Raw genomic sequence first — 21,448 nt, forward strand, 5'->3', positions numbered from 1 at the left:
ACCCACCCTTCCTAGCTGCTACTGATCTATTGTTTTAGCTGGCTTTGTCTCGTTCAGCACATCCCCTCATCTGTACCGATATGACAGTCTTTGACTGAAAGCAGTCATGTCGCACTGAGTTCAAGATACTGTGCTCAATAGCGGTGGATTCTGTTGGCCTATAGTTAACAAAATCTAATGTTTTTGTTCTGTGTTTCAGTTCTTTTATGACAGTTCCTTCTATCAGCTGAGGCGTACTGCCCCTGGCATCAGTCATATTCTCGCCTGGGTTTTTATTCTGTCCTTATGATGCAATGCTGCAGAATTCCTGCAGGTGGTGTGGTTGTGTGGGCTGTGACTCAGAGTAATGCCTGGCAGATATCTTTGAACGTCTTTGTGCCCCTAATGCAGGGGTGGACAGAAAGATAAAGATCTCTCTGCCTAAAAAGGAGAGAAGAGTTTAGTCAGACTGGTGGCTGGCGACAGAAAAGTGAGACAAGTGGTTAAGGTCGGGAGGTGGAAACCCCCATCCCCCCCCAAATCTCTCACCCGGCACTGCAGTGGAAGTAATTCACCTGTTCATGGGTACACTCAGCGCTCACTAAAACTATTCGCACAGTCTAAAAAGACCACATATATTTTCAGTCAAAGGTTTGTTTTAAACGTATCTCTCTTTTTTTTTTGCATAGCAGTTGTGCAGTTTTGACACATTAGTCGTCAGTTTTAGTCACCATAAAAAAAAATAGTGACATAAAACTTAGCAAGCAATAGAAAAAGTCCCTAGATATTTATATCCATAATCAACAGACATATGATTTTAAAAGGAACTCTTACTTTGTTACTGCGATGACACCACAGAGTATTTTTGGCATGAACGTAAAACACATTTGAGGATACACGACTAACTGATGGGTAGGAAATTGTGTAGCGTGCTGCCTGTAATTCCACTCTCAGTTTTCCACATTGATACTGTGATTATGATTGTCAACCTTCATCTGTTGCGTTACTCGCCACAGTGGGTCTATAGTCCCACCCTGAGACATTTCCATTCCAATGTTGCCTCCCAGTATAGCTCCTGGCACGACCCCACCTGGCAGCACACCTTTACATGTGTGGCCAGGTTTTTCTGGGTGCTAAAAGCCTTGGCACAGGCAGGGCAGGTGTGCCCTCTCTCTTTGGAGTGAACGGATGACAGGTGCCTGTGTAGGTCTGTGCGGTCTCTAAAGTGTTTCAGACAGTACACACACTGCATCAACTTCTTCTTGAAGTGGATGGTCTTCTCGTGTCGGTCCGCATTAGATTTGAGAGTGAAGCTGGCGGGGCACTGCGAGCACAGGTACCGCGCCGGTGCAGGCTCAGCTACTGCAGGCCGGTATAAAGACTGAAAGTGAAAAGGATGATTTTGCGGATGTTGAGGGGGCTGGGTCGGTTGGTGGTGCGGACCTTGGATGCTCGGCCAGTCAAGGGACAAGGCCATCAGAGATAGGGTGTGGCGGTACTCGTGCTCCCTGAGATGCTCCAGGCTGCGGAACAGCCGTTTGCACAGGGAGCAGGCGAACCCCTGTGAGGGCCAGGCACCGTGCTCTGGCACAACCCTTTCCCCTAATCCAGCCTCTTCACCCAGCCCAAGCAGCCCTTTAGTCCCTCTGCCAACCACGGGCACTGACGCAGGCACAGTCAAGCCACCCGCACAACTCTCCTCGCCCATCTGATCCCTCTCGACAGGAGACTGGTCACCTTCCAAGGCTGAAATAGTGAGAAGGATGGTGAGAGTGAAAATCAGAGAAATAATGAGGTACAATAAGCACAAGCTTAAGTTACCACGACTATTAAATTGTGACAACTTTTATAGCATACTCCATACCTGTGTTGTATTCTTTCGTGTCTTCTTTGTCTTTCGTGCCCTCCTGTAAGCGCAAAACATACTGTTATGTCACACAGGCATATTCATACAACCTGTATGGAATGTTGTCTGGACATGCAAGAGGAAGGAAGATGGTACAAGCTGTGAAGGCAAGCTTATTTTAAAAATAATTGTAAGAAATGGAGAAACAAAGACATGGAAGTAGAAAATTAAAAAGTAAAGCAAAACAAGGTCATGATTATTCAACGACTTTGAAACTGGAAAGCAAACAGAGAAAAAAACAGTAAATCGTTTCTGGATGCTACAGCTGTCTCATGGGCACAGAATGAACAGTTATGCTGAGCTACAGTGTTAATAAATGAATTACGGGAGAGATACTCATAAACTCAAAACTCTCTTGGGTGTAAGCAAGGTGCACCTAAACACCCGTCCCCACACTTTCTTTCCTTCGGCAACTAAACTAAACTCCACTCTTCTTCAATCTACTCCATGCTCCTGCCATTCCTTCACCCCCGCCCATTTGCTCAGCCCCTACACTCCTCCTCCTCCTCCTCCTTCCTCTCTAAGAACAGAACACCATGCACTGGGCAAACAGATGGCTTGTCCGTAGAGATAGGGAGGCTTGTTGGGAGGCAGGTCCACTGAAATCAAATGCTGCTCCTAAATGCTCACCCGCACACACAGCGCACACACATAGACTGGCACAAAACTCACTGCTACACATGCTCATATTGCCATGCTCTCTCTTACACACACACACACACACACACACACACACACACACACACACACACACACACACACTCTCTCTCTCTCTCTCACTCACACACTGAGAAGAACAAACAATCTCCTGGGCTGCGAGAGCAAACCTCTCATTGTCTACTTGTATTGATTCTACTCACTCTCATCACACTACCTTGCCTGTTATCTGCCATCTCTAAGCACACGCTGCCATTGTGACTAGACGTGTCATCACTAATGTAACTACTACGGACTACATTACCACTAATGTTGAGCAAAGACATTTCTGGCTTGAAGGTGAATTCAAGTCTAACTATATTAAAAGATTATTTGAGAAGGGAGACATGAGCGAAGAACTGGCAATCTGAAAGGAAGAGAAAAGCAAACAAAGCATACAGAAAAGAAAGAGCAAACAAAGGGAAAAAAATAGCATTTCTTCTCCAGCGAAGCAGGAAATATGCCAAATTCCACAAAGAGAATGAGATACAGAAAGGAATTGAGCAATGATGTGCTAACATTTTAAAAAGAACTCTCTGAAATAAGGGTAATATCCCCATTAACCCCCAATTTCTTCTTGCAAAAACTCCCAGCTTGCTCCCAACACATCACTTGCCACTTCCTACCCTCCATCACCTCTCAAACCCCTTCGGTGTGTGCGTGTATAGAAACAGGGTGATGCTGCCCCCTGGATACTTATCTCCACTGTTAGAACTTTTATCTGAGTGGAGTAGCAGTGCCCAGAGAGCAGCCTGTGCCCTGGAGCTGAGCCAGGCTCTGGTACACTTACCTCAGGCAAGGTGGAGGGCTCTGGGCCCTCAGGGGCCTCTTCAACTTCCATGTCCAATCTCTCTGAGTGCAGCAGGGGTGCCCCAGCCCTCAGACCGGGGGCCTCCAGGGGCCGAAGCTCAGAGGGGTGCAGTGGTGTGGGTGGAGTGGGTGGGCAGTATGCTGATGTTGATGTTGTTGATGATGATGATGATGGCGGTAGTGGTGATGATGATGGTGGAAGATGAGGAGGAAGAAGAGGAAGAGGAGGAGGAGAGGAGCCAGCCCCCTGTTTGTTATGAATAGTGGCCCCCGTGGCCCCTGGCCGAAGCGTGCTGCAGTAGTTGTTGGAGTAGAGCCCTGAGGAGCACAGGAAACGAGTCTCACCCACCCACTCACGTACAACTGCAACTCTGCTAGCAGCTGGCCACCAGAACACAACGGGAGAGAGTGGGCAGGGGGGCACACAGAGGCTGCCAGTGCTACACTATCAAACACTATGGAGAGGGGGAGGAAGAAAAACTCTGAAGTTTCACTTTCCACCAGCCAAGGGGAAAGGGTTAGGGCTTCTCTTCTCTCTTTCTCTCTCTTTTTTTTCTTTCGCTCCTCTGCTCTCCTTCTCCTTCCACCCACATGCGTGCGCAGAGGATGGCAGCGGGTGTGTGTTTTGTGAGTGTGTATGTGCCATGTTGTGTGAGTAAAATGCATATAAGGAGAGGGCTTGAGGATCCTCTGTAGCGTGGAAGGAGATTGTTTTGGAGAGGAGCCATCTTGCAGCTCAAGTGAAGATTTTTTTTTGTGTGCACGCAGGGTAAAGGACGACTACATCGACCATGTAAGATGTTTACCAGCAACAAGTTAAGACACGCTGGATAAAATTTCAATTTTTTTCACAGAACCTTTAGCTTTCCACAACTATTCACACAGAGCTTTTTTTCTGCTACATTAATATCACCATTAGCTGGTACTGAGAGCGCATTTCTTTTTTTTTCTCCCTTTCTTCGCTTTGATTAATAGTGTGTATTAATCAAAGCATAATGTATTGCAAGCTTCTCTAGACAGTTCGTGTATGCATGCAAGCGTGTGCAAATGTGGGCAGCATTTTGGGGAATGTCTCCAGAGTTATGCAGTGGGTTAGCCATTCATTGCCCTCCTCTGCACAACGGACAGAATCACACAACCATGAGGCTCGGCCGTGGATGGATTCCTGGAATGTTAAACTACCGCACCCGACACTCCCCACTCCCACTCACTGAGAACACACACAAATGCTTAACTCCCCATCTCTTCTTCCCCACCCCATCAGTGACAGGGGAAACGGCATTAACAGCGAAGAGGAAGTAGAGACCGAGAGTAAACGGATGAGATACAGGTGAAAGGGAGTAGCTCATTAACAAATGGTGTTCTGGCAGTAGACGGTTCTCAGGAAAGGGCTTTCATGGAATAGTTAATCAGTTTTGGTTCAAGCCTCTTGCAGAAATGCAACATGTAACTGCATATATTACAGTGTCGTATCACTGAGCTTAATATTTCAGTTGTGTCTGGCAAGCTTTAAAGTATGCAAATAGCAGTCAGCTGACTGCCTGCACAGCGGCAAGAAAAAAGAAAGACAAGAAAAAAGTAAAATAATTGCATTACTTAAACATGGGATGACTGAATAGGAACTAACATACAATCGTCATCCCTTTCTTTCACCTGCCATCCCAATGGAGTCTGTACTTATTACATCTGTTTAGGCTTTAGGGAAGCAATTACTGGAAAGTGACTGACCAAGGTTACTAATTAACTAAAAAGCTCTGTAAGTTTGTTAGGAGAAAATAGCACGATTGGATTGGATTTTACCTCTCTGTAACCTCACGGAAAAATGCGTAATGACACATAACCTTTGGACAGTGTTGTTTACTTTTTATTATTTGAAAAAATATATGAACAAAAGACCATGCAGGTTCGGGTTCATAGCAGCTTTGTGCACATCCACGTATTAGATTCCTCCACTTGCAGGTAAGTCCTGTTGAATCCAAAAGAGTTGATATATAAAGTAGACTCAATTTGAAAATCCAAGTCTGGATTAGATTCATATCCATCTGCTTTTTGAATTAACCCTCACTGTTCTTCCTTTCCAGTTGCAGTACCAAAAAAGAGAGAGAGAGAGAGCCAGAAGACAAGCTATATAGGATCCATTTGTTAAATTTGGAACAAAATTTGTGTCACAATCATAAATACATTTTGAAAATCTCTTGGCAGTAGCTGTGGAATGAATGGTAGCTAGTGCACAGAGGTGAGTCAATTTTTAAAAGTAGATGTGAATTGATGAGAGCTGGCAATGGAGGGAAAAGTTCAATAATGTCAGTATAATCTCTATAGTTAATTGGATGTTCCTAACATCCTGTACGTGGTGGCAGTGTGGGCAGGTGTGCAGGGATGGTTTTGCAAAATCCATTGTCTGGAATTGACTCTCTGACGCACAGAGGGGTAGTGGGGCCAAATCCCATTGATCTTAATTGGATTTTGGAGGTTGATTGACATACACACTGATTCCACTGTATTTTGGCATGTGGTCCGTGACCCATGCAAAGGATAGCAAAAAGAGAAGCTGTGCATTTTAATTCCATGTCCTGTCAACAAGATGGGGGTCGAATCAGTTTGACTTGCTACATACAGAGAGAGATATTTCCAGTATGATCTTATTTTTGGATGCGTGGATGTTTAGCAGAAACCCGGTTTATTAAATCGTCAGTTATGTCGGGGGAAAAAAAAGAATGAGAGAAAGAGGAACAAGATGAAAGGGTGTGGGAGGTGGTAGCTCTATGTCAAGGCCTTTTGCTTATATTCAAGCCTCTCTGGAATTGGGACAGGTGACCTTGCTCTGCCTCCTCCGCGCCTAGATCAATACTTTCCCACTATTTTAGACCAACATGCTTTGATGCTCCACAGCTGAAGTAAAAGAGGGGGGAAAGAGACAAGAGTGCGACAAATATGGAGGAACTGCAAGAGCTGGCCAAAAGGGGAGGGAGTGAGGGAGAGTGTGAGGGATGAGTGTTAAGGAGGGGTGAAGGAGAAATAAATGGAGGAAAGGAGGGACGGATAGCGTGAGGGGGAGTACAGGAGGGAAAAAGGACAGGAAGGATGTTAAGATGGGTTGAAGGAGAAGCGGGAGGAGAACAGGAGGAGGGGGGGAAAGGGCTGAATGAAAGGAGGGAGGCAGGGAGCAGTGATCTGTCAAACCAGGCAGACTTATCCTCCGCCCAGTAATCTGAGGTACAGTGTTTGTTTATTTTCTGTCCTCATTTAGACACAGGGACAGACCTGGGGAGGGAGGGGAGGATGTTGGCCATCTCGACAGGCCCATTTCCCCAACCCCTATTGTGTAGGGAATAGAAAATAGGGTTTGGCTAACCAAAACCCTCCCTGAGGTTTCTTTGGTGACAACTAAAATGCAGATATAGTGCTCATTCAATGTGTTTTTTTTCCATGCACAGAGCAAATGATTAACATTCTCTGAATTCTCCAAATCCCCTATTCATATAGTCAAGGCTGAGTGTATCTGTAAAGTCTGAGTGTGTATCAGAAAGCCTCTTCTTCTTCTTTCTGAGGCTTGTGAGGCTGTCTATCTGTGCTGTGACAGCATCCGATTCTCCTCTTTAAGCCAACAGAAACATCTCAATCCCACACACTTAACACTGACACAAAAGGAACGATGTGATGTGACGTGCATGTGCGAGCGCGTGCGACTGTGAATGTGTGTTTTGGTCTATTAAGTCTTGGCCCTGTCTTTTATTTTGTAGGTGAGTGGGGCTCAACTGAAAAGACATGACTAGGCTCAGAGTTGTACCCTTCCTTTGCTTTTCTTCCGCTCACAAAAACAGGCAGAACTCGGGACAAAAGATCCAATTACTAGACTGTAAAAGCTAAAGAAACAAACACACGAGCTGAATACACACATGCGCGCGCACACAAATGTGCCCACGCGGACGTGGACTCAAGCAAATGCATGCTCACACTGGGACACACACACACACACACATCTACACACACACACACACACACACACACACACACACAGTTTAACACCCTCATTGAAGGCAGAAAAAACTGACAGAACAAAGAAAAAAAAATCTCTTGTTAACACAGACAAATTAAGCACCAATGCGGCCGCTTATTGATCTATTATTGATATGATTAGGAAATGATTTATTACACTGTAGCAGGAAGAATTCTGTGATTTAAGAGCTTATTTTACTAATTTTAGCTGAGCATATCAGATTTTAACGAGAAGAATAATTATTGGTTGCTCGGTCGTGCACAGATATATAACAAGAAGCAAAGATTTGTAGCGAACAAATAGGTGAAGATCACCTTTTTATTGCTTGCTGTAATTGTGTTCTTTGTTTATGACATTTGGTGAGTTTGGATGTATTTGTTAATTTTGAAAGACCTTCTAACAGCTTGCAGAGATTTATACATTGTAATTAGAGCAATTTGGTAAGTAAATATCTGAACAGTTGCTGCTGCACTGTTGTGTTATTTTGCTGCGGTGAAATACAGCCGTAGACCCACTGATACCCACAAAGAAACTGTCACATAAAACCAAACAAATTTTCTCAAGACAGCACGAGCGATCCCAGCAAAATGTTCTCTCACTGAGTCACTGCTGACTAGTCATCACTGGCATTACCACACAAACTGGTTACACACTCAAGTGGCACCACACACACACACACACACACACCAATATGCACACACACTTGCACACACACTTGCACACACAGGGATTCAGAGTTATCCAGATAACAGTGGCTGATGAGGGAAAGTACGACAACAGAGGAGGCGCATGCCAGAAGCAGTCACGCCTGTATGTTTTATGTATTGCAGGTGACCACGTAAGCAGGTACTCAAAGATAAAGTAGTAGAAAATTTGTGTATGTCTAAGTTATATTGAGGTGTGTGTGTGTGTGTGTGTGTGTGTGTGTGTGTGTGTGTGTGTGTGTGTATGTGTATAACAATCAGTGTGAGTGCAGTGTTAGTAAATAGTGACTTACAAGACAGGGAGTGTCCTCCTTTGGGCAGGTACTCATACAACAAGGGGTTATCATCTCCCATCATCTCAGCCCGCAGTGACAGCAGGCTGTTCTTACTCATCAGCGCTGCCTTCAGATTGGCTACAGATGAGATTGTTCCACCCCCGGCTCCTCCCCCGGCCTCCTCCAATTCGTTGGTGCCCAGGAAGCTGGACTCTGTGGCAAGAGGCTCTTCCTGTTTGAGGAAGAAGTCGAGGCGTTCGCCACGGCTGTCTGAGCTGTTGGGTTCAGTCACGTCTGCCCCTGAATAGAGATGAAGTAACAGAAGACGGGTGAGGTTCTTGTGCCCTTATACAACTAAAAATGAGTGACATTAAAATGCTATTCAAGCTCAAGCTGGTGTTTTAAATCACTGAAGCACTGTTTTAATATATTTGAGGGATTATATGTTTCTCTATAGGATGAAAATTCCATCACTTTTGACACTGTGAAGCATCTCCAAAGGGGATAAACAGGGATGGCCAAACTACAAAAAAACAAGGAAAAAAAGTTGACACTTTTAGGTTTCACCTGACAGTGATAACAGCCTGAGTGAAAGCACAAAAAAACACCATATTAAACCAATCCTTTCAACCCTCTCAGCCAAGTCATCGTTTACACCCAGTGTTTTTGGTAGCAACTACCAACACGTCACCACTCTGATTCATCCCTCGCTCTCCTCGACTCCCTAACATACCTCATCATCACCAGTCAACAAAAATACAGAGAGATCATAAAGAGACAGTATGAGAGCGAATGGCAGACACAGACGTGATCCATGTGTGCGCGCGTGTTTATGCGCTATGCCTGTGAGCGTGTGTGCATTTAGCCATCAGACTCGTTGAAAGCAGAGAGAAGCTGTCAGCAGTAGACATGTCGCTGGAGGTTCCACTGTAGATCTACAAGACTGTCAGACCACACTGCTGACGACAGCTCTGCTCAGCACACACACACACATGCACACACGCAAACAAAAACACACACAAATACAGACACAAACACACTTTTATTACCTCCTAATTGACATTTAGCTGATGACAGGTTGCTTTCTCCAACAAAGAAGTAGACAAAAATACACACCAGGCACATCACTGGCTTAGAGTCTTTGAAAGAATGGCTTGTCTACATCTAAAACAAACACAGAGACTTCTGAGAGCTAATGCAGACTTGAGTCTTGCCTTAAGGAGAGGGGTGTGTGTACATAATTATGTGTGACTGTTCTGGACAGAAACCTTCTGACATCCTAATATATAAGTTTACCGTTGCACAGCGCCCATGCAGCGACAGCTGAAATCACACTCGGAGCTAATGGGGAATAAACAGAGTGAGGACAGTAACTAGGGTGATGCGGGGGCACTGAGAACAAAAATGGGTGGGGAAGCAAAAGAGGAAAGAAAACATGAAAAAATATAATGGAAGCAAGAAAACCAAATAGCCCTATTGTTCATTTTAACTACAGTTAGGCAGTGTTAAGTGTTTCCGTGCAGCCTGGTGGCCGTCTGCTGCAGGGGAGTCAAGGTGACAAAGACAGTAGTTTGGCTCCATGTCTGGAATACCGATGGGTATACAGCTTTTTCTCAGCTTACTAGGTCAATGCTGACCACCCTCTCTCTCTCCCTCTCTCACACACAGACACAGGGAAACTGTCAGTCATTTTTCATGCTCGGGATAGATAAATGATCCCAGATCAGATGGATGGATACACGTTCTGTATGCATGGCTGCACATATAGATGTGAAAGGTGTAGAGAGATATGAGTGAGATATTGAGGATGGGGCGCCTCAGATGAGAGTGACATACATACGAAGTAATCACTAGTCATCAAACGGCTAGCAAACGTATCACAAGATATTAAAAAAAAATAAGGGTGGGGGGAGTAAAGAGGAAAAAAAAGAGGAGGCATGGGCAGCGTAGAAAGAGATAAAGGAATAAAAAAGGCAAGGGAGTGTAAAAGCGGGGGTGTTGAGCTGTGGAGGAAGCACAGATGATACACACAAGACACACATGCGTGCATCCACGCACACCCCCGTCCCACCCGCACACACACACAAAGTTAATTAAGGAGGGGGTGTAGGGGTTGCGCACAGGGCATGAGGTGCAGGAATTCATTAGAGCTCTGCCCCCTCCTTCAGTGGGCAGCCCAGCAGCCACAGGAGTCAATCAATAACATAGATCTGCTGTTGGCCAACAACAGCACACACACGCACACTTGCACAAATACACACATATATGGAGAAAGAAGAGGCAGACAAATGGAAGGAGAGAGGGAAAAGAGGGTCATCTCTGACCCCTATCTCCTTCCACTCATCTGTTCATTGGGTGAGTGAATGACCCCAGAACGGTTTCCCAGCATCCCCTTAGACACGTGCATCTACAGATGGAACATATCCGCACTCCTTACAGTCATACAGTAACAATCCTTCAGTCACACGTTGTAGATTGAATGGAAGGGTTATGGAAGAGTGATTGCTTCATGGTCTCCTTGCAGATGCCGGTCTAACTTCTGTCTTGCACAAAAAATGTGTGAAATGAATTTTTGTATTTGATGCATTAGTGAGCCACTTTCCCTTGCCTGCAACATGCAGTGCCATATCCTGTTTTTCTGAGGATATACCCACATATCCGGGACTAAGCGGGAGATATTAGAAATTAGTATTCAGCTGATCGCAAACAGGCTTCCTCGCTAAATAATCGGAATATACGGCATAATCCGCCTTTACTTATGTAAGCTTTATCGGGCCTGCGTAGATGCTGTCTTACTTAAACCTCATCCTGTTCTTACAGATAAAATCATTTACCACACCAGAACCAGTCGCACCTAATCCCACGCGCGCAGCTTATGGATTTCATCATACGTGTGCCGGGTTTGGTTGAGGATTTGTAGATACACATATTGTGGTGTCTTTCAAAGGCAATAGGTTTATCCCGAGTTTTAGAGACACTGTGGTTACATCATTCCTTTGTGCACATATGCTGAGTGTTAACGTACTGGTTGTCATGAGGCAACCTATGAATTTCAATGGCGTGGAATATGGCTTTGAACTGCGTGGTCAGATACAAAAAAAAACAATAGCATTTTCCTCGTCTTTTTTTCCCCCTTCTCTTTTCTTCTGCCTTTACAGTGCAGCGGTCTCTGTACAGTGAAGGGAATTTTCATTTTCCCCTTCATAAAAGAGTCCGAATAATTTAGATTTCTGCTTTCTGAAGAGATCTTCCGTTTAATTTGGTTGCCATGGTAGCCGGGCACCCTTGGCTTCAACATTTATGCTAAATAAAACCCCCTTTTAAAAAGAGAGACAAATATGTGGAAATGGTGAGTTCTCTTTGTTCATGTGTGTGTTTTGCGTGCGTGTGCGCGCGCATGAGCGATGCTGCAAGCTATGCAGGGGCTTGAGTGGGAAAAAGCAAAGGAGGAATAAGACTTGCCTTGGAAATAAAATAGGTGTGCGCTGAACTATACTTCAAATGTGTTATGAGGAATCCTGAATTTATCATCCATTGAGCGAGTTACGGCTAATGGATAGAAGATAGAGTTTTATGCGCTGTGGTTGGAGGCTGCACTGTATCTAAGTGATATGTGTGTGTGTGTGTTTCACAAGGGGAGTTGTGTTACTAGAGAGCACGCTTTGACGCAGTAAAAAGGAGGAGAGAGAAGGCCTGAAAAGGGAGGGAAGGGTCAGGTGACCCAGTTTGACCTCTGATCTTCTGTTCTGATTGTGTGTGTGCGGGCGGGTGTTTGTGTGTGTTTCTCGCTACAAATACCTCCCTCTTCTCTAAATGAAGCCTGACACTGTTTTGAGAGGGAGTTTCCATTTTCCAAATATAAAGATTCTAATAGATTTAAAAAAAAAAAAAAGAAAGAAAAAAAAGGCACAAAACTCCCCCAAAAAGATTTCTACAGGTTTCGCACTCAAGCGCACATGACCTGGCTAATGATGGACACGCTCCTTCGACACCTCGAGTCACAAACACACACTCACATAACTCACCCCGCCTTCAAATCAACAGAGACAGTAACCAAACACAATGGAGAGAAAAAGTCCAGGGTGGTTAAGCAACGAGTTACTGAGGCTTGACGACCACAAGAGAGCTGTCAGAGAAGAAAGTAGGGCTTGTGTGCATGTTTGAGTATGAGAGAGTGCAAACAAAGGAGAAAGACTCTCTCAATGTGTATCCCTCCATGCATATATGTGCGCATGTGTGTGTGTGAGAGACAGTGGAGGATACAGAAAGAAGCCTTGCCCCAAGTCGGCCCGGTTAATGGCTTGACCAGCCTGAGGTTGAAAAGGACAAGGCATTACAAGAGCCATGTTGCTCACAAGACTGCGCTGCTGTCCGCGTTGTCTGCGCGCCGCCGTCACAGCGTCAAGCTTCCAAATGAGAAAATGAAAGTCTCTCCTTCACCTTTTATTACAAACAGTTCCGTACGCTGAACCTGTGATTAGTGCGTGTTTGTCCTCGAGTGGACAAAGAGGGGAGGGAAGGTGGAACTTGCTTCCTCAGCATGCCAGAGTTTGAGAGGGTAAAAAAGTAATTTCAGCTGAGAAGGGGGAGTGAGGCACTAAAACAGCTCAAGAATTCAGAGGCAATTTAAAAAGCAGTGTGGGAGAGGAGAATGAAAAAAATGCTGGGTTAAAAAGGAGGGAGGATGGAAAGTAAAAGAGGTTGTTATCCTCTCTCTCTCTCTCTCGCTGTTGCTTTCTTTCTCTGTTGTTTTTAGGGACTAGCCGGGCCACAACCTCCAGGAGAGATAGGGAAGGATGGGTGGGTGGGTGTGTGGTGGTGGGGAGGTGGATAGGGAGGGCAAGCATAAATCAAGCAGTGCCTGAAGGCTTTAGAGGAGGGAGGGACAGAGGGAAGAAAGTGGTAAAGGACAGGAGAGAGAAAGAGAGAGAGAGAGAGTGAGATGATGGTGCTGGTAGTGATGGTGGTACTGCTGGGGGCTCGGAGGAAAAAGAGAGAGTGTGGGTGGAGGGGAGGAGAGGAGAAAAGAGAAGAGGAGCACAACGATTGCAAGAGTGGTGGGGTGAGAGGTGGACGGTGGGGTGATGGAGCGTGGGTGGGTGGGTGAGTGAAGGGGAAGCAAGGAGAGGTGAGGGGGAGGTTACAGAGGCTCTGGGAGGGAGGGTTGGGTGGTGACGGTGGGGGCGAACGAGCGAGTGTGAGAGTAGGCTACGGAAAGCCAGCTAAATTTGAAAACGCTTGCCTTTCTCTGTGCTTTTGCCCATGTCTACATGAAGACGGCAATGCTAAACAACCACAAGATGCAAGCATGTGGGCAGAATTAATCAGGATGTGATCTCACGTAATCTGGCTACGGTGTAGTATCTGGCCACGGTTAACCTCCTCGAGTGTTTTTCCAGTGCATTTGTATTCACGAGGAGGATATACGTGTATTTCTAGGTAGGATTTATCCCTTTTTAAAATGGCGGTCACACTTCAAAGCAGCGCAGCACAATTCATCGACACATCCTTAGGCCCACCTACCCGCAGGTGTCAAGCTAACAGCTAACACTTCGGCCAGCCTCTTTTGCACTTATTCTCGCTTACCGTTTCCTTTCGGTGGCTTACGTGTTATATAAATATCACTGAGCTGAGCATTGTAGATCACATCATTCAACAGTGAGTGACTTAAGAAGAATAAGCTGTCCAAATGAGAACAGTTGGATTTGCTTGACCCTTAATGGATCAGTGCTCTAAGTTCCAAGACGTTCTCAGACTAAATATTCGGATTGGTTGCTTGTTATCGTCCATATGGGAGGTTTAGCTCGTACCTTCTGAAGCCTCCCATGCAGACAAAGTTGTGGCAGTGGCACAAACACAAATGACTTTCAGCCAGGTCCTCTTCTAAGTGTCACTTTTACTCACAGTTTGATTTCCTTCTTGAGGTTGATAATGGAGCTTGATGAATGGAAAATGTCATGGTTGAATTGCAAACTTTTGCAATGCCAAACACACATAGGGCAGGGCTCCATGCTCTGTTTCTTAGGTGCCAAGTTTTTAGTTACGTATACAAGTAACAACCCTGGCATGCATTTTATATCTACTTAGTCACATGCTTCCCTTTAAAATGGAACAGATGACCTTGTCTGTCATTTAATACACTTTCTTTAAACACACTAAATATATTTGTACCTTTAACTTCTGCCTCGCACCTGTCTGCTCTTTTGTGGACCAATCTGTATTCTGACAGAATAGATTCAATAAAAAAAATGTCAGAACACAGCATACGAGCAGCACTTTTTTTGTAATGACCTGATGTCCCTTTTTCTGCCCCTTTAAATGCTGGTATGCACAGGACTTTCATCCACCAGTAAAAGCATAATGGAAAGTATCAGAGATTTCTAATGACATACAGGTAAAAACTAGCGTCAGTTCAGTCAAACAATCCCAGCTGGTGGAGGATATCATTGTCAGCTGACATGGGGTGATGGCCCAGCTGATATCCTTCTACACATCCAATTAGAAAATCTCATTTAGGCCACGCTGTTTAGGTTTGCTTTTGTTGCTGTAACTCCTTTGATCTTGTTTCAGACTTAAAGTCGGTTCTGTGATGCGGTCTTGCTGCCAGCATTCTCACCTCAGGCTTTCTACATATGCACCTGAAAACAGAGCTTTATAGTTAAATATGAATGAATACAGATAGAAATACGAATTTTCTTTTGACTACAGTGGTCATGACTGAATACATTTTTACACGTCCGGTTAAACGTTGTAAGGCTCAAAAGGCAATTTTCTGTTGATTTGAACGCTCGCCATAGTGGAGTTTCGTTTCATTTATCATTCTGAAGCATTTTGATGAGCCTTTATTGTTAATTTGCTTTTGTAAAACTACTGGCTTGAAGGACCTCTGTGTGTACAGAAGGCCTAACTAAGTATTCACATCTGACTCATCTTTGATGGTCTGTGATCACTGTGCTTTTTTTTTTACTTGCCTAATTTTTGGACAGTAGAAAGAGAAAAATATATAAATTAGAAAAAGAAATTGTATCTTAAAGACGGCTGTGTATGCCCCTTTGCTTAACACAAGTCAGTGAGGCACAGTTCTGTTAAGGCCAGTGGACTAGAGATCTATTTTTCTACAGTTTAAGTGTTTGAGCGTGGACAGAGATCTTCACAAAATGCCACAAAGCAGTTGTTTATCCACACTGTCAAAATTAGCTGTGGACGTAGTCTGAGTGAGCAAGTGAATGACTGAAGGAAGGGAGGGAAAGAAGAGCGGGTGAGTGCGTGGGGGATGGAGGATTGCAGGGCTCAAGGTAATCTGGGGAGTTAATGCAGCTTAGAGGGACTGAGAGGAGTGGGAGGGAGGTAGAGAGAGGGAGAGAGGGGGAGTGATGGCAGAAAGAGAGAGAGAGAGAGAGAGAGAGAGAGGGAATATAAAAATAATAGGGTCAGCAGGGAAAGAGAGGTAGAGAGAAATAAATGAAGATATATCAGAAACAAAAAAGCCAAAGCAACTGAGGGGGTAGACAAAAAAGAGAGAGAGAGAGCGGGGAGTGTACAAGCTGGAGAGATAGGGAAAGAGAGAGAGCGATCCGAGTAAGTGCGTGAGATAAAGAGTGGGCTAATGAAAGGTAGGGTGAGGCTGAGTGAGTTGGCGGGCAGGAGGGAAGTCGACAGAGAGAGAACGAAAGAGAGCGGGGGAGAGGTCTGCATGGGGAAAGAATGCTGGGTGGGGAAGGAAGGCAGACACGCAGGGCTTTGTGCTAAGAGCAAAGAGAGAGAGAGAGAGAGAGAGAGAGAGATTGAGAAAGAGTGAGAGGTTATGTCTTAGATTTATACATGGGAGAGGACCCGGCTCCAATGCCCCCGTCCAGCCCAGTCAGGGTTGTATTTTGAAGGGTGAGTTGGGACACGGAGATATTAAGAGGAGGGATAATGGAAAGTGGAGGAGGAAAATGACAAACACTCAGGGTGGGGATGGTATAGCCTGTGGGTTACTGGTGTGTGGGTTAACACAATATTTGACTCACACTGACCAACAGAGAAGCTCGAGTCTAACTATCCAGCCGGTATAATCTTTTTACTGCTCGGTGGAAATAAATTTAAGACAAGTTTAAGAAGCAAACAAAGTTGGCAAATGTCAAAATATTTCCAGCTGGACATCCTGGAGCAGGTTGTGGAACTATAGATGAGATAAATGGCATATTAATGCCCAAATATTCAAGAGAGTTTAGTGGTGAGGAAAAATGGTATATTATATTTTCTTAAAAATATCTCACCTTTCCACAAACTCACCACATAGTTGTGATGGAAGTTTCTGGAACTGACTACAGATACCACTGCCTACTTACCTACTTAAAATTAAAACAATATGATTATTTCATTTCATTCATGAAATAATCATAGTCATGAAACCAATAATTCAAAACACCTGATTAACGAAAAATTATTAATAAATCATTTGCACCGGACCCAAGTGTACAGAGACTCTTATTTAATGTTTTTAGATTTCTTTAAATTTAGCACTCGGTTATGTGCAGACGATTGCATTTAAATTAATTTGGTTAATGTTTTATATCCAAAGAACGGCAGCTCGAATGCTCCCACCAAGTGACTGCCTGACAAATGTGCAAACACACAACACATGCACTGCAGTCATACAATACAGTCACAACAGGTGAGCGGGGAGCGGGCGACCAGAACAAAAGTTACTCCACAACCCACCAGTGTCACTGTGCTCCATCCACACACTTCACAAAGTGGGAAGCATAGGGAGTTACATGTACTCTGGAGAGCATTAGCTTGCTGTGGAGCTGCCCAGTGACCAGAGAGGCTATTGCCCCTCTTCCCTTCTCTCTGCTCATCTCTCCCATCTCATAACATTAAGACTGTGCCTCTGTGCTTGTATCCTTGGCAACCTGCCTCCAACAATGGAGGCAGAGAGCTCTGGCCTCAGCATGGGAGGAGTATGGTGCCATGGAGAGGAAAAAGCAAGGGCGAGGGAGATAGAGGGAGATGGAAAGCTGGCACAGTGACTGCAGAGAAAGGGAGAGTGAGGGAATGTCTGTTTGTCTCATATACAGACATACGAGTGAAAATGAAGGAACAGAGCAAAGGGTTAAACGGGAGAAGGAAGCGCAACAGATGAGCTATAGATGAGCATATACACCTGTGCTAGCTGCAAGCTTGGTGCTAGTGGATCAGGGGGATCTGTGTCACTCCTGAGCTGATAAAAGCTGGATGGATCTCAAGATCAGTCACGACAGATCTGGACCTTGAACCTCACACTACTCCACGAGCCTGTCAGCAGTCTGAAAACCAAAATCGACGAGTATCTGTCCTAATGCAGCTCTGAATTGTGGTGCTGTAACCAACGTGGAGCTGATTACACACTAACTGTGCCAATCCAAGTTTGGCTTTCCAAGTATCAACTTGTATTTTTATACTTGACTCAAAATTTTTGCTAATCCATATAAGTGATTCATATGTTTGCCAACCTTAGACTCATTAAAAGCTTTTCAAACCAGATTGTGAAAAAAGGAAAAAAAAATGGGGATTTAGTACTAATATTTGTCTGCAAAGACAAAATTTGCTGGGGTTGTTCTGCAGGGGAAATCACAAGGGACGACATGGGAATGACCGCCACAGCAGAATCCCCACAGCTTTGGCTGTGGGGATTCTGTATCCCCACAGTATTCTGTATCCCAACCCTGTATGATACAAATATAAGGGATAAGATGTGTAAAAATCACACTGCACGGACGGAGGGGAAAACCAGAGCAAGGGAAGCCTGCATAAAGGGGACTGTGTTCATTTCTCTTCCCCCACTGCACCCGAGCTGAGCCATTGAGATTAATTGCTTATGATCAAATCAGCAGAAGCTGTGCAAATTAAAGAGCCCCCACCCCACCCCACCCCAGCCCAGCCCCCCACCCGCACTACCCTCCTCCCTCACCTCCAAAACATCTCCCACCCATCCCCGTGCCAGACCCAGTGGACACTGCGTGTGATGAGCTGCAGAGCTTATTCGAGGCTACAAACGTGTCATTTCCTCTTTCCCCAGAGAGGAACAGAGAGCAAGGAAAGGCCTTCAAATGGAGCAAGGGGTCGGTCAAGTAGCGCAGACTATGTGCGCGCACAAATACATGTTCAGCTGTACGCACAGCCTCGTACAGAGACACACACACACGCACGCGCACACATGCACACATGCACACACTGAGTCAGTACCCCAAGCAGAACTGCTGATATCTCACCCCACTTCTCAAAAGCGCTTCTCTCCCTGCTTCTCCCTCGCTCTCGCTTTCTCATTAAGAAGCCATTAGAGGAAAGGGCAGCGTGAGACCACATGACCTCTTCCTAACCCCTGTAACCCACCCTTGAAAGGGAGGGAGGGAGGAATAAAGCGAGGGGGGAGAGAGAAAGGGGGCAAAATATATAAACAGAGTTGGACAGCAGAAGAAGAAGGACACAAAAGAGTGAAATGAATACAAAGAGAGGTGAGCAGTGAGAAATCATACAAAGAAACCCCACTGCAACAGAGTGATAGGTGAGCGGCAGAAATACCTGAAAATCTATGAGAGGTCAATTTTACTTAATATTTGGCCATACAGTAAGCTTTTATAGTGATTTTGGTGTTTTTCGGCTTCTATCAAAGCAATCTTAAGAGTGATGCAAGACATAATCTGAACTTGTGTTTGCACTGCAAAACAGGGACATTATGTCACTGTACCACCAGATCTTTTTCACTTGTTCTAGTAAAACATTTTACGCTCACTGTGAGATGATTAGACATTCTGTTTGCACCGGGCTCAGTGGAAGGATGGAGAAAGATAGAGGAGGTATGTATGAGTCAGAATGGAAGAGAGAGGTAAAGAGGTGTGTGTGATAAGTATGTAGTGATTTTAGAAGAAGGGGATAATTTGGGAGTGGAGGGGAAGACGGCTAGGCTGCTTCCTTAGTCGGACACAGGAATGTGGAGCGGGCGGATCCCAATGTGTGTGTGTGTGTGTGTGTGTCTTTGTGTACGCATGCATTTGTGCTAGACAGGAATCCCTAACCCCCACAGACTTCGGCTCCACTTATCAAGGTCTAAACAGAGGCGTATGAAGTGGGAGAGAGGGAAGAAGGGTCTGGGTGTCCTCCGCTATCAAATCTACCTCTCACCCCTGTTGCTCGCTTTCTTCTTTCCTGTACAGCACACAGACACACACACACATACATCTACAAAGACACACAAAACTAAACCTTGAAGTTGGATGTCTCTGAGGCTAGATAAACTATGGGAAGGCCAAACAGTCTAACCACACAGAGGGGAAAAGAAAAAAAAGCCAGGGTCACAATTACATTTCCACCATATACAAACTTTTCTCTATCTCTTTGTGCCCTCCTCAAACACATGCTCACTTACATATTTACCACCACGTTCCACTGCCTAATTTCTCATTCACTCTGACTTTATCAGAGAGGTTTAACCGTTTTTTTTATGGTCACTCAGGCGAGGTGTAGTGTCAACTGGGGAATTTGATGAAGGAAAAAAAAAAAAAAAAGATACGGGCACAGTTGCTGGGGCCCACCTGAAACAAGCCCGTGACCCAATTCAGATTCAGATTTACTGACATATAAGAAAGAAGGTTTTAGGGGGTGGGGCAGAAAAAAAGATAGCGAGGAGATTAAGTGGATCAGATGAAGTTATTGTTTGCATGCTGCTGCTGGAGCATGAGGGTAGTGAGGAGGAAAAAGTTGCGAGGCGAGAGGCAGAGGAAGGTGGAAACAATGAGGAGTGTGGGCAGGCAGGTGATCTGGGGCAAAGGGGTTGGGGAAGAGTGGGAGACAACGGGAACAAAAGGAGACTGTGGCCTCCTTTTATCAAACTATGTTAAGGGACAGCAAGGCACAGAGGATACAGAGACCTGGAGTCCTGACGTCAATTCTGGGCTAACCGCTGTTCTAACAGGAGAAATATGTCGCCGTAAGTTCGTCAGAGAAAAACCCATCGATGTTACACAGAAAGGCAATGCTAATACAAAAATAATGAATATAGACACTTGGGAAAGGAAAGACTGGCCTGTGTTTGTAACCTCTGACAAACCACCAACAGTGTGACATCACTTGTTTTTTTTTTCTCTCTGCAGCTTTTCCCTGATGTGTGTTTACATGTGAAAGAAGTCACACAGCAACTAAAAGCAGGCCATTTATAGGTCCTGCTGCTCTTTTATAACAATATATTATATTGCATTTATTGTAACTGAGTGAGAAAATTTAGAAATGAACATTTTAGTATGAATTATGAATCATGTTGGGTATTTTTATGGCGCCAGCACTGATTTGTGTTTAGAAATGTAATAGCACGTGTGTTATCATCATCATGGGATGATTATATGAATTGTATTGAATAGTGGAGTGTAAAATCAGGAGGAACTGCTTTCAAAATCGCAACTGCAGTGAGGCAAGGCAAGAGGAGTTTTTTTTTGTATAGCACCTTTCAAACACTACAGCCGTTCAAGCAAGTACAAGATTTAAAAAAAAAAGAAGCTTTATTACAAAAAGGTATCATTGAATTATTTGCATTATTACAAATGTGACTATGCACTAGCGTTTCTTCTTGCTTTTTTAAACTTTTGGAACCTAACCTGGAAATTCTGGTTTTACACAAGCAAACAAACTGACACAGATCCTGCTGATGAGGAGGAAGTTTAACCCACAGCTCTGCCTTTATTTGAAGCCCATGTACTCAATCTGAAACCACACACACACACATGGCCGCGCACACACACAAACGCACGGCACAAGAAGTGGCTGTAGCTCCAGTGTACGAGATGAATGAAAACAGAAGTGACAGCGTAAATTGACAGGATGGTTAAAAAAGGTCCAAACAGATGGAGGGAAGGAGGGATAGAGGAGAGAAGAAGGGGAAGAATACTTGTGAAGGACAGATAGTGGCTTCCAGGACTGTTTTCAACAACGTCACTGTAACTATCAAACCCAAAAAGAACCGCACACAAACACACACACGTACACAGCCCAAGCCATAATTGTCCCCTGTGGTGATTTTGGCCTCTCCCTCCTAGTTTCTCATTGCTGTTGGCCAACTCTT

At 44.8% G+C, this 21,448-nt stretch overlaps 1 protein-coding gene across 1 annotated transcript in view; it reads right to left on the reverse strand.

The window, feature by feature from the left end:
- Positions 1 to 21,448, reverse strand: part of zbtb46 (zinc finger and BTB domain containing 46) — a 63,340-nt gene that overhangs the window by 10,923 nt on the left and 30,969 nt on the right. Inside the window, exons 4-7 of the mRNA XM_085147180.1 lie at positions 8,389 to 8,670; positions 3,372 to 3,709; positions 1,844 to 1,886; positions 1,600 to 1,725 (exon numbers count right to left, since the gene is read on the reverse strand). Coding sequence (XP_085003306.1) covers positions 1,600 to 1,725; positions 1,844 to 1,886; positions 3,372 to 3,709; positions 8,389 to 8,670 — 789 coding nt within the window. The remainder of the gene's footprint in view (positions 1 to 1,599; positions 1,726 to 1,843; positions 1,887 to 3,371; positions 3,710 to 8,388; positions 8,671 to 21,448) is intronic.

This window comes from Neolamprologus multifasciatus, chromosome 20 (genome assembly GCF_963576455.1).
Source record: "Neolamprologus multifasciatus chromosome 20, fNeoMul1.2, whole genome shotgun sequence".
In the NCBI taxonomy this organism is placed as follows: Eukaryota; Metazoa; Chordata; class Actinopteri; order Cichliformes; family Cichlidae; genus Neolamprologus; species Neolamprologus multifasciatus.